This window comes from Biomphalaria glabrata, chromosome 10 (genome assembly GCF_947242115.1).
Source record: "Biomphalaria glabrata chromosome 10, xgBioGlab47.1, whole genome shotgun sequence".
In the NCBI taxonomy this organism is placed as follows: domain Eukaryota; kingdom Metazoa; phylum Mollusca; class Gastropoda; family Planorbidae; genus Biomphalaria; species Biomphalaria glabrata.
In genome coordinates, this window is record NC_074720.1 from 41,404,859 (window position 1) to 41,422,569 (window position 17,711).

At 40.6% G+C, this 17,711-nt stretch overlaps 1 protein-coding gene across 4 annotated transcripts in view; it reads right to left on the reverse strand.

Moving 5' to 3' along the window:
- Window positions 1–17,711, reverse strand: part of LOC106077944 (A disintegrin and metalloproteinase with thrombospondin motifs 2-like) — a 61,302-nt gene that overhangs the window by 12,483 nt on the left and 31,108 nt on the right. For all 4 annotated transcript variants that reach the window (XM_056044293.1, XM_056044296.1, XM_056044294.1 and 1 more), the window contains exons 3-13: window positions 17,062–17,267; window positions 12,241–12,333; window positions 11,698–11,866; window positions 10,880–11,184; window positions 7,600–7,677; window positions 7,057–7,205; window positions 5,810–5,847; window positions 3,987–4,098; window positions 3,059–3,229; window positions 1,201–1,339; window positions 938–1,063 (exon numbers count right to left, since the gene is read on the reverse strand). In XM_056044293.1, the coding sequence (XP_055900268.1) occupies window positions 938–1,063; window positions 1,201–1,339; window positions 3,059–3,229; window positions 3,987–4,098; window positions 5,810–5,847; window positions 7,057–7,205; window positions 7,600–7,677; window positions 10,880–11,184; window positions 11,698–11,866; window positions 12,241–12,333; window positions 17,062–17,267 (1,586 nt within the window). The remainder of the gene's footprint in view (window positions 1–937; window positions 1,064–1,200; window positions 1,340–3,058; window positions 3,230–3,986; window positions 4,099–5,809; window positions 5,848–7,056; window positions 7,206–7,599; window positions 7,678–10,879; window positions 11,185–11,697; window positions 11,867–12,240; window positions 12,334–17,061; window positions 17,268–17,711) is intronic.

Here is a 17,711-nt window from a genome sequence, read left to right on the forward strand (position 1 = left end):
ATTTTGAGTTCGACAACAGATATGTTCTCTCGCATTCGCTTGGACATTCCCACAGGAGTTTTGTTTTGCTATTCATTTAGCCTAATCACTGCCTCTAGCGATCGTTTCCACCCGAGTGCCACGTTGAGGCAGAATAGTGTACTCGGGTCTAGTGATTCTAATTTTGAGATCGACAACAGATGCCAAATATATGTTCTATGATAAGTCACTGTAAGGCGGTATAAAAAAGGATGTAAACCTTTATGTTCTCTTCACAAAGGGAAATCATTCAGCAAACATCTTTAATTCTAAATATAGGACTAAATATAAATATGAAAAAAAAATCTCCTTTCAGACTGGTCTATAGGGCAGATGATGTAAAGGTCATCTGTTTCTGTGGCCTACGGTTAGAGAGTGTCATGTGGCCAGCACAACGACCAATCGCCTTTACTTATCCCCAACTGATATCAGGTACCCATTAGAGCTGGGTGGACTCAGAGGCGCCCTGAAGATCCCGAAATTAAAAACACCAGTCTTCACCAGGTTACGAATCGCGGACCCTGGTTCGGAAGCCAAGCGCTTTACCGCCCATAAATATGAAAGGAATTTAGAAACTTTTGTTCGCAAGATAAATCTATAAATAGCAAGCTTTTTTTTTTGGTGCATCCGCTGTACAGAATACAGGAAGTGTTTATAAATGTAGTATTGAAAAACGAAACGAAACGAAACAAAAGCCAATTAATAATAATAATTCTTAAATACTTTTTCAGCTCTGAAGAAACTAAGAAGACAGCACATGGCCGCCGGTGGCTTCGGAACCAGGCAAAATACAATATTTGAGTAAAACAAAAAAAAAATCTTTTTATTTTGAGATTATGAAATAAAAATATGTAGGATGACGTAAACATTGTTGTTATGATTTCAAAGTTAGTAAGTAAATAATATGTAAAAGATTTACCTTTTCACTCCCGCAGGTTGTCCCCTGGGCGGCCTTTTCCTCGAAACAGATTCCTTTGCTCCCTGTGACAGGATCGTAGCAGAACATGGAAGTACAGATAGTGCTCACGTTACCAAACTCGGTGCCCTGAGGGAAAGAACAAACAAATCAGGGCCGGATTTACAACTTAATAATCTTGATTCCTAAAGGAACACTTGAAAACTTGTACAGCTTAACAAACTGAGAGGATTACACAAAAACAAAATAGTGTCAGCAAGTCTTACCCTGCAGTAACGAGACTCGTTTCCGTATTGATTGCGACATTGCTGGTCAGGGGAGTACACCTCCCCGGGCATGTACTGGCTTACATCTGGCAGACTGGACACGATGGCCTCGCTTTGGATGAGACACCTTTTGCCATTGCTGAGGAATAAAGTGAAACTTGATACCCACGTAACACATGTGTAGTGTTGATGTGTTCTGTGACCAAAACACATATTGTTAAAGCTTGCGAAGTAGAGATGTAACAAACATAAAGAGCTCTATACTAAACACAGTTCGCTATATTCATCTTATAATGATTTTTCGTCGGCCTCCTTCAGTCATGAAACGACTATGGTTCATCTCGAACACTTTTTCATATGACTGTGGAGCCCTATTTTGGAGAGACACTCCCGTCCACATATATTGCAGGTCAAGGTGGCTTTCGCTTTGGTGGTAGAGGAGCCGGCCACTTTTCGTATAGCACGCTTTTCTTCAAGAGTCGAGGCCCATGTTTTCTCGCTGTCCATAGCCTTCTTGGTCACCGTTTCTCTCCAACTAGTGCGGTCCAATGCTATCTCTTCCCAATGGTCAGTATCAATGTACACTGATTTTAAATCCCTTTTTATCACATCCACATAATGGAGGTGGGGGCGACCAGTTTTTCTTGAGCCAGACCGCACGTTGCCCGTACAGAATGATTTTAGGGATGCGAAGTAGAGATGTAACAAACATAAAGAGCTCTATACTAAACACAGTTCGTTATATTCATCTTATAATGATTCGTACTTGCACAAATATTATCTATGACTTTAAAAATGTAAAGTTCAGTAATACTTCCGTATCCTGGACACCGGATATCCCCAAAAAGCTTGCTTGTTCAAACATTCTTGTTTTTTTTGTGTTTTTTTTTTTTTATTATTTTCCAATGACAATTGCATATTGAACTAATAAAGAAATTAACATTCGTGAGGACGTTATTACTGATCTGCTGCTATGGGCAGGTCACGTCTGCAGAATGGAAGACCACCGCATCCCTAAACGACTCTTGTATGGCAAACTAATCGAAGGAAGGCGCTCGCAAGGTGGTCAAAGAAAGCGCCTCAAGGACACCCTCAAAGCTTCTCTGAAGGCTTTCAGCATAGACCCAGGCACCTGGGAGACAGAGGCACATGACAGAGCATCATGGCGTCGCGCTGTGAAAACTGGCGCACAGGTTGCTGAGGAAAAAAGAACAACGCTGGCAGAAGAAAAACGCCAGAGAAGAAAGGCAAGGCAAACGACACTAGCTCCAGCTGGAGTAACCTGCCCAGTGTGCGGCCGAACATTCCGGGCTCACATAGGTCTCACCAGCCACATGAGGAGGCATAAAACCCCAGTGCAAAGCCCTCAGCCCCCTGGATGACAAAGTGGTCATCATCGAACCACGATGGACGAACTCTATAGATAGACTGATCTGCCATCTATTGAAATACTATACAAATATATCTTAATCCAATCAATTCCTCTATTGGTTCGTACGACTTAGCCAGGTAATACAAACGGTTTAGCCAGGTTGGTACATACGGTTTAGACTTGGTTGGTACATATGCTTAGCCAGCTTAGTACATTCGGCTTAGCCAGGTTGGTACATACAGTTTAGAAATGTTAATATAGAGTACTATAGACAGTTTAGCCAGGTTGGTACATACGGATTAGCCAGCTTGGTGGTTGGTACATGCGGTTTAGCCAGATTAGTACATACAGTTTAACCAGGTTGATGCAGACGGTTTAGCCAGATTAGTACATACAGTTTAGAAATGTTAGTACATACAGTTTATCCAGGTTGGTACATAAGTTTAGCCAGGTTAGTACTTACGGTTTAGCCAGGTTAGTACTTACGGTTTAACCAGGTTGGTTTTGATGTGGCTGGTCATGGCCTGAATGCTGCATTGAGAGAAGCGCCATGGGTTCAACCTGTTGGAGTCGGTCACGGCGTAGCTGCTTCCGGCCATGATGTAGCGGTCAGTTGATGGGCAGCTGTTTCCGTCCCCGTCGTGCCTTGCCCCTAGACTTCACGACATAAGATGCAGGTCAGCAATTAACACAAACTAATTAATACATCAGAATTGTAAACCAGAATGAAATAAATAAATAATGATATGAACAAGCTACACAACCAAGCGGCCTTCTGGAGCAATCCTACAAGTCACATTACCAGTTGAAAGAAAGCGAAAAAAATAAAATGTGTGTGGATGATATAAAAAAAAAAGAACGGTCCTTTTCTTCCTAGACTAGTTTAGAACGGGGGGTTGACCGAGACAGATAGCGTGGAGTTGCTCAAGAGTCATCTTTGGTGCCCCAGCCATGTTCAGGTTACAGAATGTTAAAAAATCGGGTCCATGGTGGCTGAGTTTTGAAGCACTTGGTTTCCGAGCTGAGGAGTCCCAGGTTCAAACCTCGGTGAATGGAATTTTTTTATTTCAGGGGTTTTGAGGGCACCCCTGAGTCCACCCAACTCAAATGGGCACCTGAAGTTAGTTTGGAAAAGTAAGCGGTTGGCCATCGTGCTGGCCACATGACACCCTTAACCGTGGGTCATAGAAACAGATGATGTTTTTGCATTATCTGCCCTAAAGAGGATAGAGGTCTGAAAGGGGAATTTCACTTCCCTATAAAAAAAAAATCACTATGAAACAATATCAATACATCGGCCTAAATATATGTAACTAATAAAATTGACTTCTGTTTACCATTTAAAGGCAAATATAACCAAACACAAAGCTAACGTTTAGACAAGACAGATATCGATAGTTCAAGAGAGACGCACCCGTGGCCAAGCTCATGAGCTGCTGTTTCAACAGTTTGATAACCGCCGAGGTCTTCCACGACAGAAAACTGCATCTCATTACCAGCACACAGCGTGGCCGTGTAAGCAAGACCTGAAATGATTACACATTCCAAAAATACATTGTCGAAATTTAGATATTAAGAATCCTTGAGTGACTCTCAATATTGTTCAACCCCATGGATAGCTTTTATCGCTAACATCATATAAATGGCAGGCGATAATTCAAAAGAGGATAATTATGTCTTACACGTAACCATTGTTAATCTAATCTAGTCGGATGGCTGCCTGGTCGTGCGGTTTGCGCGCTGGACTGTCGTTTGGAAATAAACTCAACTCTGAAGGAACATCCGAAAACATGTAAAACATTTTATAAAACATAGTCATGCATGTTAATCAGTGGCGTAATCTTTGCTAAATAGCTGGTTTTCCTGGCTGATTCAGGCAACCCATTCCATTCTCTAATGGCACTAGGGAAGAAGGAGCACTTTTACGAATTTGTTCAAGCGTTTGGAATAAGAAATGTGCCTCTATTTTTGAGTCGTTCTGAGTATTCTGCCTTTCTATTTGTAATTAATTGTTTACTCGCATTGTTCTCCACTAAAATTATTTGCTATATGCCGGCCGTTGAACTAAATATATACTTTTTTTATTTATAAAATTTTATTTATATGTCTTAGATTTAGTGTGTGGGTGGTTGAATAATCTGAAATAAATATTTATTTTATTGAAAGTGATGTTTTATTCCTTTTTATTGTCAAAATTATAGCTGTTCGTATTTTAAAGTTGTTGTTTTTTTATTCAGTATCGAAGAGATTACAGTGCCAACAACACATATGACACTAACGTTAGCATTGTTCGTATACAAGAAAGTGGTTCCCTTAAAGCAGCGGTTCTCAACCTTTTATGCTCGGCGACCCCTTTTAACAATCCGCCTATCTGCCGCGACCCCCCCCCCCCACTCACACACACACATACGGCAGTAGAAGAATAGACAATAATAATCTGTATTTTCTATGGTCTTAGGCGACACCTGGCAAATCGTCAATCGACCCCCCAAGGGGGGTCGCGATCCACAGGTTGAGAACCCCTGCCTTAAAGAGACCTATAATGAAAATAAAAATGCAGTCAAGTAAAAGCGAACATTTGATGCCGTGCATCCTATTTTAAGTAAAATGCATTTTTAGTAAAACTCTGAAATTAAGGTTAAAAACAAAATTGTTATAAAAAGCTTATACAACGTGTGATTGTATCAATTTGGATCAGCCATGTAATTAAATTTGTAATAGATTTAGACCAACGACAAGAAATCTCTGCGATTAGAAATAGTTTTACCAATTGTTTTTGTTTAGCGCTATTGCATGCTTTTTTGCTTTCTCACTACGTTATGGCCCAATCACTTGTCTATACCAAGTCGTAGCGAAGTGGGCGACTTCTATCAATCAAGACAAGAACAGAGCGGTACAAAAACTCGTTCGTTCCTTACTCGGTCAGACTATATCGCCGCCACTCGTTGACTAGTAAACGTGAAAAGGATCAAGATGTGTGTAGTGACTCAAGACCTAAAAAGGAACCCTTTATGTTGTGTCTGTTCTATTTATGTTCTATATAGTTATAATGTTTTTTTTGTTTGGTGTAATGCACAAATTGTAAGACAAATTTCCTTACGGGTAATAAAGATTATTATTATTATGTTAGAAATGAACGAGTAGTCATTCTCTGGCGCTGCCAGGGTCGAAACCACAGTGACAACGAATGTCCATATAAGATCAATAAATCAGTCTTAGTCTTGGTCTTGGTCTTACCTGTAGTTGTCGTGGATCCTGCAGTTGTGAGGTCGTATCTGCAAACAAACAAAACCAGCAATACATGTGAATACAAGACTAACAGAGCAATTTGCATTTAACTTAGCCAAATATGCCAGAATGTCTTAGGTAAAATAGGTCATCGGTGAAGTCACTCATTAGAGGCGTCCTTAGTGCTCGTGACAATGGGCGACAACCGTAGATCAGATAACGCCTGGCTCTTATCCCCCCTTGGCAGCTGTAAGGTAGCGGTTGTAGACGAAATCTGTGACAGCCACAATGTCGAGGAAGATGTCCTGAGGGGTTTCTCTTCTCTGTCACGAATATTAGTACGGTTTGCTGACGGTGACAAGAGATTCTATTTATCGCGACCCCCCCACCCCCACCCATGAGACGGGGGGGGGCTGCCCCACTCGACACCCCCCCTCTGCAATCATTGGGGTTATTGATACCTTGATGTAGACTTATTTCTCCTTAAAGAACACACTAGAATTAGTTTGTGACCGGTAAAAAGGGCCTGTCAATTATCATTGTCTATTAAATGTTAGGCTTTATGCAAAATATCGCCCCCCCCCTTTTTTTCTTGAAATGATCAAAAAGTAGTAACTCTTTTCTTGTAGGAACAAAACTTTGAAACTTCTTAGCTCTGCTAGACAATTAATAGATGCACAAAATAAACCTTCATCTCAAATGAGTTCTTTCTAGACCAGCGGTTCTCAACTTTTTTAGCTTGGCGACCTTTTTTACAATAACCCACTCTGCGGCGACCTCCACAAAATTGTTTCGTTAATGTTAAAAATAGTTACTCTGCGACAATACAAATGTTTGAGATCATTCTGTTTCAGTAGTCTAAAACATCTTTCCAAGAAAGGCAAAAAAAATAAAAATAAATTAGTAACTTCCAATTGGAAAAGAAAATGTGTACAATATCAAATTTTAAACGTTGGCGAATCGTCAATCGACCCCCACAGATTGAGACCCCCTGTTCTAGACAATGAAAGATATAGTAAGACAGTGAGAACAATTTTAAACTATCACATTCAGAGAAAAGATATATCTAACACTAAGCAATTGTAACGTTCATATGTTATCACATCGCTAAATATATTGTATTATATAATGTATTGCATTTTTAAAAAGTTTTTTTTAACATTTAGAAGCTTAATATTATTTACAAGTATGTATTAAATTTGTATTCGAGTTGTGTGTGAGCATACTGTCAACATTCAGACACAAGGAGGACTCACCCCGTCATCAGCATCACGTGGTCTGACCGAAGCAGATCATGCTTTTTGGCGAACTCGGCGATGCCTTCCAGGGCACTTGGGGCACTTAGAGTATCCCAATGGCTGCCCGGAGTTTTGAAGGGCTCCGTGAACGGGGCATCCGCCGCAGTCTAGATTAACATGGAGGAAAAATCAAAAGCTTAGTGACAATTTATAGAATAATATAATAATGTACTAATATTGATATAAATTCAAGAGACCATCGACCACATACAAAAAGGCAATAGTATCTTTAAATATCTCAAAATATCTTTAACGCAGTAGGAGCACCGATGTTCCATCGAACTAGGACAGGCAAGCAACATGTCTAGTAGGCATCAGTTTTTGGAGGTGATTAAATAATATCCGCTAAGCAGCGTTTTTAAATGATGATGATGCCCCTAGCTCTTCAAGTTTTAATGTACTTTATTTCAGATAATTAATTCTGATACTGTCACTCAGGTCAAAGAACATGGGGGATGACAACTAGTGATAGTCTACATTTGTACCAAACAACTTTCTTACCTCTGACAGTATCAGCTTGACTAGTCTGACATTAATGTTATATTCCGACGAGTGGATACCTTGATAGCGAAGATCAATCTGAGATAGAAAATAACATATAACACACACAAAACAAAATGCAGAATGCACGGCATGAGACCACATTATGACTCGACAAAGTTCTTCTCTCTCATCTATCTCTTCTTCTGTTGAACCATTTAGGCACCATACAGTTGCGGCCCTAGGATGTGGCAGGTGGGGCGACCGCCCCAGACCCAGCTTCTGAAGGGGGCCCCCGAGATCGTAAATTTCCTAGTCACCTTCAGCTCCGCAATCCAGATCAGTTCTCATTAACTAGGACTTGTTACTCAGTATTTCGGAAGACTTCCCGGCATCAAGGACGGACTGGCTATATGGGCATTCGGGCAAATGCCCGGTGGGCTGGTACCCAAAAGGGCAGCTAGGGCCACCTAAAGGGCTTCATGAATGCCACTATTGAATGTATTTACTTGTCAAAGGTTTTATATTCTGTTGTAAAAGGGGCCCTCTGAGCGTCATGGTTAAAAAAAAAATCTTTTACAGACTCTACTGTGTAATACTAATTTAATCAAACACATTTTTCGAAATTAGGTAACAGCCTATCTCTGTAGTCAGTGTTACTAGTAGACTTCATCCTTTTAGGACCTACACAGCGATTAAAAAGCAACATTAAAGCCTATATTTCCTATAAATATACAGGGTCTTATTGTATGCATTTGTTTAATTGTCGATACTTAAACAAACTTAACAGAATGGTTTTCAGGAAAGGTAGACATAGATTTAGATGTCCAACATATGATATAGAGTTTGTGAGCCGATTGTATTGAAATGCCCGGGCCGATCGTAACAACCAGTCCGCCCTTGCCCGGCATCTATATCAGGGGTTCTCAACCTGTGGATCGCGACCCCTTTGGGGGTCGATTGACGATTTACCAGGGGTCGCCTTAGACCATCAAAATGGTGGAAATTTATTGTCTACTCTTCTATTGCTGTATGTGTGAGGGTGGGTGGGGGTCGCGGCAGAGTGGGGGATTGTAAAAAGGGGTCGCCGAGCTTAAAAGTTTGAGAACCGCTGATCTATATGATACCATGGAAGTTCTGAACATGACATTTTTGTTTTCAAATAGCGTTCAGTTTCGGAAAAGGCAGCATCTTATGACCAGTGGTCTCAGCGTTTAACAGTTCACCTTGGCATCAATAACAACAAGTAGCCGGAAGCATCGTCTATTTCGTAAATAAACGACATCCAATCGGATTTGAATAGGAAAACGCGCAGTGATCAGGTTTGTACCAGCTGTAGGGTTATAGTTATTTCTACATGAAAGGGTCATAGGTCATTTATATTGTTGTAACATAAATGCAACTTTTGAAAATTATTAAAGAAATAAAGTCTTTTCGTCACTTTCGAGGGGGATGCGTTCCAAGACGTCCCGCTAAATTAAAATTTCTGCGGTATTTAATTTTACGTACACTGTTTTTGGATAAGAACAGTATCACAAGACATCCCTTAACACTTTAATCTAGAGAAAATACATAATATTTTTATTAGTGTAAAGCGACAAGCCAGGAAAGTTCCGTGACTGAATCCGTCTGTGACCGTCTAAGCAACTATTTTGGTTATTGCAAGTGTTCTGGCTCTCCTATTAATAGTTACTTTCCGATTTAAGCATGTTTAGCAGAAATTATTATTATCTAGTGTGTTGAATTTCCATGGAAACTATTTCTGAATCATTAGTTTCGTTTATTTACCTTAAAAGGCGAAATAGTTCATGCAGAACAATTAATTACAGTTTGTAATTAGTGAAAGGTCAATAGTACAGTACCTACGTAAGGCGCTATGTTTAGTAGAAAGTCTTCAGCGGTGGAGGCGAACGAGCCCGTTAGCGTGATATGGTACGCCCGGCAGTGATGCCCCAACCTAATTTGACCCGCGGGCCACTATAATTTCCAATACTCATCTCGCGGGCCACATGAACGAAAAGTTATAAAATGAAATGAAATTGTTCTGAAACTATTTTGATAGAAAACTATGGATTTGATACTTAATTAATAGGTTATTTGACAATTATATATATATATATTTTACGCGTCAGACGATATCTTCATTTCTCTACTTAAATGTGACCAACACCGACTCATTTTGTGGTCTCTTTTTGATAAATATTTCCATGGATCCTCCAATATCTAGGCAATCTTTTATTCGCGAGTAAAGCCAAGAATGCCACCATATTTATTTTATAATGCCGATTTTATGTTGTTGTTTTATTAAATAGCCAAACTTTTTTTTATAAAATAAATATGTTGGCTTATTATCATGTTCAACAAAAAAAAAAGTAAATATCTGCTATTTTTTTTTCCTGGTAGATTCTACATTCAGAGTCCCATTTTATAAGCACACAAATGTTAAAGATCATGATACCAATCCATCGAGGAAAAAGTGATGGCCCAAACGTAGGTAAAGATACATTTTTTCTACCTTTTTTTTTTGTTTCGAAGGTAGATTTCTACACTTAATGCCGACGTTTCGGCAGGCCGGATGGAACCACGTCGCGGGCCGGATGTGGCCCGCGGGCCGTAGTTTGGGCATCACTGTGGTACGGTATATATAGGCTTAGGACAACGCATATGACACTCGCTCAGGGTCTTGCTCTCTGTTTAAGGCCGCCTAAGAGTCCTATGAGTTGTCTACCGTATTTCTCCAATCCTCTCTGTCTTTTGCCTTGGATAGATCCTCTTTCTCTGTCTGCCTCTTCTTTTCCTGGTATGTTCCCCGAAAGAAGGTCTTTGCGAGCCCAGAACTTGTAATATGGCCATAGAGTTTTAGTTTGCGTTTTTTTTTTTTTACAATAGTTAGCAGGTCATCGTGGGGTCCAATCGCTTTAATAACCCCTGTCTCTCATCTCTTCGTTTGTGATTCGGTCTTTAAATGTGATATCTAGGATCCTTCTGTAGCATCTTAATTTCATTTCTATGATCTTCCTGTCTAGCTCTGCAGTTCTACCTATAATAAAATGCCTTCGAGATTTCCTAAAATTAGGTGAAGGTATTACTTTTATCTTTTCTCATCACTGTGTTCATATTACATCAAATTTCTGAGTCAATTTGTATATTCTAAAGGCATCCTTAGTTAAGCTGTTTACGAACTTGCCTATTGGGTCACCACTTCCCTTCATCTCGTATATTTTGTAATCATATAAACATTATTAAACCTCTAAGTGTTTCATGATTTAAAAAACAATATTCATATTTTAGAATAACTCACTCCATTGAAGACAAAGGCATACCACATCCGTAGATCAGATAACGCCTGGTTCTTATCCCCCCTGGCAGCTGTAAGGTATCGGTTGTAGACGGCAAAGTCTGTGACAGCCACAATGTCGAGGAAGATATCCAGTGGAGCTTCTCTTCTCTGCCGGCTACTCTTGGAGCTTGTTTCGGAAAGAGTAGAAGTTGCTTCCCCTTCCTGCTGAGTGATGTCAGAAGGCGAAAGCGTTGTGGACGGACCCTGAGCTGAACCTAGAGCTGAGCTTAGAGGATCTTCTCGTTTGGAGACTTCAATGTTAGGCGCTGAAATAGTGTTCAAATCTTAATTTGGTTGAGCTGATGATCTAAGATATACGTGGGGAAAAAAATGTTTATTTGGGGGATTTTTCATGATCAACTCAACAATATCAAGGAAATTAAACAGAACATCATTATTGCCAACTAAGAACTTAGGATATTTGATTCTTCAGTACTACAAAAAAATGATCAAAAATTAGCATACACGTGTGAAAAACAATGCTTATCAACAAATCATGAACACTGATCACTAGATACACCATGAAGCGAGCAATTTTAAATATTTCTTCAATTCATCATCTCTGAGAGTTTTTCTAGATCTAATATTTATGTAAATAAAACAAAATAAATTTTAAAGCGTTATATTTAAAAGTTTGGTTTGCCATACAGATTGTCATACAGATTGTCATATAGGAGTTGCATCTGATGATAGCATACTTTTAAATTGTGCACACTAATTGTCCCCAGAGTACCCCAGAACAAAGACTGCAAATTTTAGAGATTTCGATATTCACGTACGTGGATCTAAATAGTCTGAGAGGGTTCCTGTGGAGGGTTGATCCACCACTTCTAAGATGTACAAGTCGTCTTCTGAAGAAGAGTTGGCAGAAGTCAGGTCTCTCCTGTAGCGAGCGTGGTCGTCAGGTAGTATTGAATGCCTCAAACCAGCTACTTCAAGGACTCCTTCCTACAAATAGATACAAACATAGCCGTGAGCCAGACAGCTTATATTAGTGATAGCACTGCACAATCACTGCCATATCTCTTACTACTGCAAGATTTGTTCCCCTTTAATCGAATTTTTTTTTTAAAAGTTAATTACCACTTAACTATATAAAATTTAGCTCTTGTGGTATGAAGGGAGAGTAACCCTTAAGGGATTAAGGGCATGACATGCGCCTAAATTGTGCCGATGTGCCAAAAACTCAAATTTCAAACTCAACTCGTTAATTTTTTGTTAATGACGTAATTATAACTCTTTAAGGCTGTGATACATAAACATTATTGCCGAGGAACAAAAAGGTGTCAAAACGTACAGTACAAAGCAAACGATCCACTCACAATTTTGTACTGTGCTGACGTTTCTTTGATGTCATTAGTTCTGGTGATTTGAATGACGGCTTCACGGGTCAGATCTTGATAATAACCAACAATCTAAGGAAGACATGAGGCGGAATTAAAGACTTGTACAGACAGACATTATGCTACACCACTTTTAAAAAGAACATTAAGACCTATATCTGTTCAAAAGTTATTTAGATCAACCACTTCCATGGTACCCTTGTCTGTGTTTGTAATGTTACTACAGTGCCTTGAGCCTACATTTTGTTTGTTAAAAGCGCTATATAAATAAAATTATTATTATTATTATAGGACCACGCTTCTGACACTCGCTCAGGGCCCTGAAATAGTGTTCAAATCTTAATTTGGTTTAGCTGATGATCTAAAACAGCGGTTCTCAACCTTTTATGCTCGGCGACCCCTTTTTACAATCCCACACTTAGCCGCGACCCCCCCCCCCCGCACACACACACAGCAATAGAAGAATAGACAATAACAATCCATCTTTTCAATGGTCTTTGGCGACCCCTGGCAAATCGTCAATCGACCCCCAAGGGTGTCGCGATCCACAGGCTGAGAACCCCTGATCTAAAACATACGTGGAAACAAATGTTTATTTGGGGGATTTTTCATGATCAACTCAACAATGTCAAGGACATTAAACAGAATATCAATATTGCCAACTAAGAACATAAAGACCTATCTGTTTAAAACTTTTTTAGATTAACTGTCATTTGAACTCTTATGTCAGTGTTTGTAATGTTACTACAGTGCCTTGAGCCTACATTTTGTTTTTTTAACAGCGCTTTATAAATAAAATTATTATTATTATTATAGTTTGTGATCACATGCAGATAACATACGTTACAGCAAAATTGCGTGGTGGCTTAGTTGTAAGGCGCTTAGCTTCGTACCGAGGGGGCTTGAGTTTGAATTACGTTGAAGACTGGAATTTTGAATTTCAGGGTTTGTAGGACGGCCCTTGAGTCCACCAAACTCAAATGAGTACCTAACGTTTGTCGGTGAAGTAATGACGGATGGTCGTTGTGCTGGCCACATGACATTCTCCTTAACCATCAGCCGTAGAAACAGATCATCTTGTCTCGTAGATTGCAAAGTTTGATAGGATACCTTGATTTCTAAAGTTCGCTACGTTTGATCTTGCATTGAACAACGCATACCAAGAGGAGCGATGACATAGAGGCCAAAACGAGGAAAGGGCAAACAGGGAGACTTACTTAGACTTAGGTCCTCCCTGAAGTGCGCAAACAGGGAGACTTACTTAGACTTAGGTCCTCCCTGAAGTGCGCAAACAGGGAGACTTACTTAGACTTAGGTCCTCCCTGAAGTGCGCAAACAGGGAGACTTACTTAGACTTAGGTCCTCCCTGAAGTGCGCAAACAGGGAGGTCCTCGTATAACTTGGAGCCACAATTTCATGGAGGACCTCAGAGCAGTGGACACTAGGTAGAAAGAGACTTCAGACATTGCCAGTGACAGATCTTTGTGGAGACAGCCTGCCTCCCAATGCGCCGAACGGCGCGGGATACTCTAAATCCTAAGTAAATCCATTGAAAAAAAGAGTGACATTCACAAAAACTATGTGGCTTACTCAAACTGTTGGTACGTTTCATATACATCTGTTAGGGTCACATGCGTCACGCGGGCCACTAGTAGGATACGTGAGGGAAAATAACACACGTTTAAAATGTTTTTTTAGTTAACCAGTAATGCGGCTTGCACTCGCAGGACACATTCGGACCTCGACTCGCTTTTGATACTTTTAAAACTTTGCTTCTCTCAGGAGTTGACGCGGCCGAAGCTGATGGATTCTTAGGACTTAATGTTGTTGTTAGTTTGTTTGCCTCAAGGAGGGCTGCAACACGTCTCAGGAATGTCTATGGCCCACAGGGTAAAAAAAAAGGTTGCCCCTCGCTGAGTTAGACAAGAGACATGTTACTTCTTTTTCACTCTTAATGTACACACGTAGTAGCTAGAGTACACACGTAGTGGCTAGGGTACACACGTCGTAGCTAGGGTACACACGTAGTGGCTAGGGTACACACGTCGTAGCTAGGGTACACACGTAGTGGCTAGGGTACACACGTAGTAGCTATATTACACACGTAGTAGCTAGGGTACACACATAGTAGCTATATTACACACGTAGTAGCTAGGGTACACACATAGTAGCTATATTACACACGTAGTAGCTAGGGTACTCATATTGTGGCTATGTCACACGTCCAAGTCTGACTCTGTACATTCAACTCAGGATACACCACTTAGCTCTATTTAAGTTAGACACTTGGTAACTAAGGTACAGTCTTGGTAGCTAAGTTACACTTAGTAACTAATGAACATACTTGGTAGCTAAGTTTGACACTTGGTAGCTAAGTTTGACATTTGCTAGCTAAGTTTGACACTTGGTAGCTAAGATACACACTTGGTAACTAAGGTACACACTTGGTAGCTAAGGTACACACTCGGTAGCTAAGTCAGACACGTCATGGCTTGGCTACTTAAGCTCTTCTAAACCAGACCAATACTTTATAAGCTCTAGATTAAGTTCAAACCCCAAGCTCGAAGTTTATATTTGAAAAATTCTCATTCCTGTTCACGTGGTTCATGTATTTGAGGTAGGGAAATCTTTTAGGTAGGAAGTAAAAAAGATATACCTCTGTTAAACACTTAAGCTTATTACTTTTAAAGTCTTTTTTTTTTATTTACCAGGTCATGACGATTGTTTAAGAGAAGTCTGTCTGTTCTTTCAAGCTGTTAAAAATGTTAAGCAAGCCCAGATCTGCTTGCCATTATTTGTGTGCGATACATCAAATGAGATCTAGAACAACTGGTTCTTATGAAATGACTGATCGTGTGATCAGCTTTAGTTATTTAGCTTGCTCCAATGTAAATTTCAAGTCTCAAAACCACACATTGGTATTGTCCATAATAAAGCGCTTAAATAAGTTGATATTTGTTTTCATGCGAATGTGGCTAAAGTCGTTCAGAACATTGCATTAAGGATAAGTTTGTTCTTTAAAACTTTACTAGGAGAAGTAAAACACAGCTATTGAAAGGTGATTTATGTTATTAATCATCTATTGATCACCTCGCGATGATCCCTGATATCCTGTTGATGGCCCGATGATGACCCACGGATCACACCATGATCTCGGTATGACCACTAGATTAACCCGATGATGACCTACTGATCGCCGTATACTGACCTCTTGTGACCTCTTAATGACCCGATGAAGACCACATGAAAGCCTACTGATCGCTTAAAAATAACAAAATCGTGAAAATAGTGCAATTCTTGCGTAAGTGAACTAATAGTGCCATCCCACCAAAAGACGAAGCAGTGGACAGAGTTTTGAAAAAAAGAACAGTAAGTAATGGACACTGGACTAGAAGCTATGGTCATGGATCATGAGAAATAGCAGCAGTCGATGGACACTGGACTAGAAATCATGGTAATGGATCATGAGAAATAACTGCAGTCGATGGACACTGGACTACAAACTCATGGATCATGAGAAATAGCAGCAGTCGATGGACACTGGACTAGAAACTCATGGATCATGAGAAATAGCAGCAGTCGATGGACACTGGACTAGAAACTCATGGATCATGAGAAATACCAGCAGTCGATGGACACTGGACTACAAACTCATGGATCATGAGAAATAGCAGCAGTCGATGGACACTGGACTAGAAACTCATGGATCATGAGAAATACCAGCAGTCGATGGACACTGGACTACAAACTCATGGATCATGAGAAATAGCAGCAGTCGATGGACACTGGACTAGAAACTCATGGATCATGAGAAATACCAGCAGTCGATGGACACTGGACTACAAACTCATGGATCATGAGAAATAGCAGCAGTCGATGGACACTGGACTACAAACTCATGGATCATGAGAAATAGCAGCAGTCGATGGACACTGGACTAGAAACTCATGGATCATGAGAAATAGCAGCAGTCGATGGACACTGGACTAGAAACTCATGGATCATGAGAAATAGCAGCAGTCGATGGACACTGGACTAGAAACTCATGGATCATGAGAAATACCAGCAGTCGATGGACACTGGACTACAAACTCATGGATCATGAGAAAAAGCAGCAGTCGATGGACACTGGACTACAAACTCATGGATCATGAGAAATAGCAGCAGTCGATGGACACTGGACTAGAAACTCATGGATCATGAGAAATAGCAGCAGTCGATGGACACTGGACTAGAAACTCATGGATCATGAGAAATACCAGCAGTCGATGGACACTGGACTAGAAACTCATGGATCATGAGAAATAACTGCAGTCGATGGACACTGGACTAGAAACTCATGGATCATGAGAAATAGCAGCAGTCGATGGACACTGGACTAGAAACTATGGTCATGGATCATGAGAAATAGCAGCAGTAGATGGACACTGGACTAGAAACTATGGATCAATGGAAAAAGAAAGAAAAAGAGATTATTGGATCATTTCCTGTGCACGTTAAGCAGGGGCGTAGCTAGTAATTTACCATGATTTGAGGGCCGTGGGGGGGTTGACCTCTTTGGGGTCCCTTGCATTTTGCGTAATATTTAATATTTGATGTAAAAAACTCTCATTTTGGGACCTCAAGTGGGGGAGGGGGAGGGGGATTTTCAAATTCTCCCCCTCCTCCCCACCCAAGCTACGCCACTGACGTGAAGGTGAAAATAAACACATCAGCGTGATCACTCAGTATGTCAGCGACTTGTCTATTTCTGCCACATTTTAAAATCAATATGTTTAAGTGAGTTCTTCAATGACCTACCGTTTTTTCCTCCAGGTCAACTTTGGTCTGGACCGGCTTGCCAGAGGCGTCGACTCCGAGTGTGTACATGGGGATGTCCAGCGTGATGTGGGGAACACGTCTCAGGTGAAGGACTGCCCAGGTGCTGTTCTGGACACTGATGGTCACGTCCAGGTCATCCGGCAGTTGACTGACGCTGAAGTGACCGCTTGAGTAATTTACGTGTACTAACGGGTCAATTAAAAAACAAAACAACAAAGAAATTAATTACACCAGTAAAAAACATTAATTTAAAAATGTTTACATAGAGATAGAAATAACAGGGCCGGACTTACACATAGGCAAACTAGGCAGCTAGGGCCTCCAATTAGGCCGCAGTGGCTCTCAACCTTTTAAGCTCGGTGACCCCATTTTACAATCCCACACTCTACCGCGACCTTCCCCCCCCCACGCACACACATTAGAAGAATGGACAAACAATCCATTTTTTCGACGGTCTTTGGCGACCCCTGGCAAATCGTCAATCGACCCCCAAGGGGGGGTATACACGACCCAAGGAGGTCGAGACCCGCACGTTGAGAATCCCTGAATTAGGGGGGCTCTTCGCACAGAAATTTTTTTTTTGAGAAAATTTGCGAAACCTGAATCAAATCTCAAACATAGTTGAGATC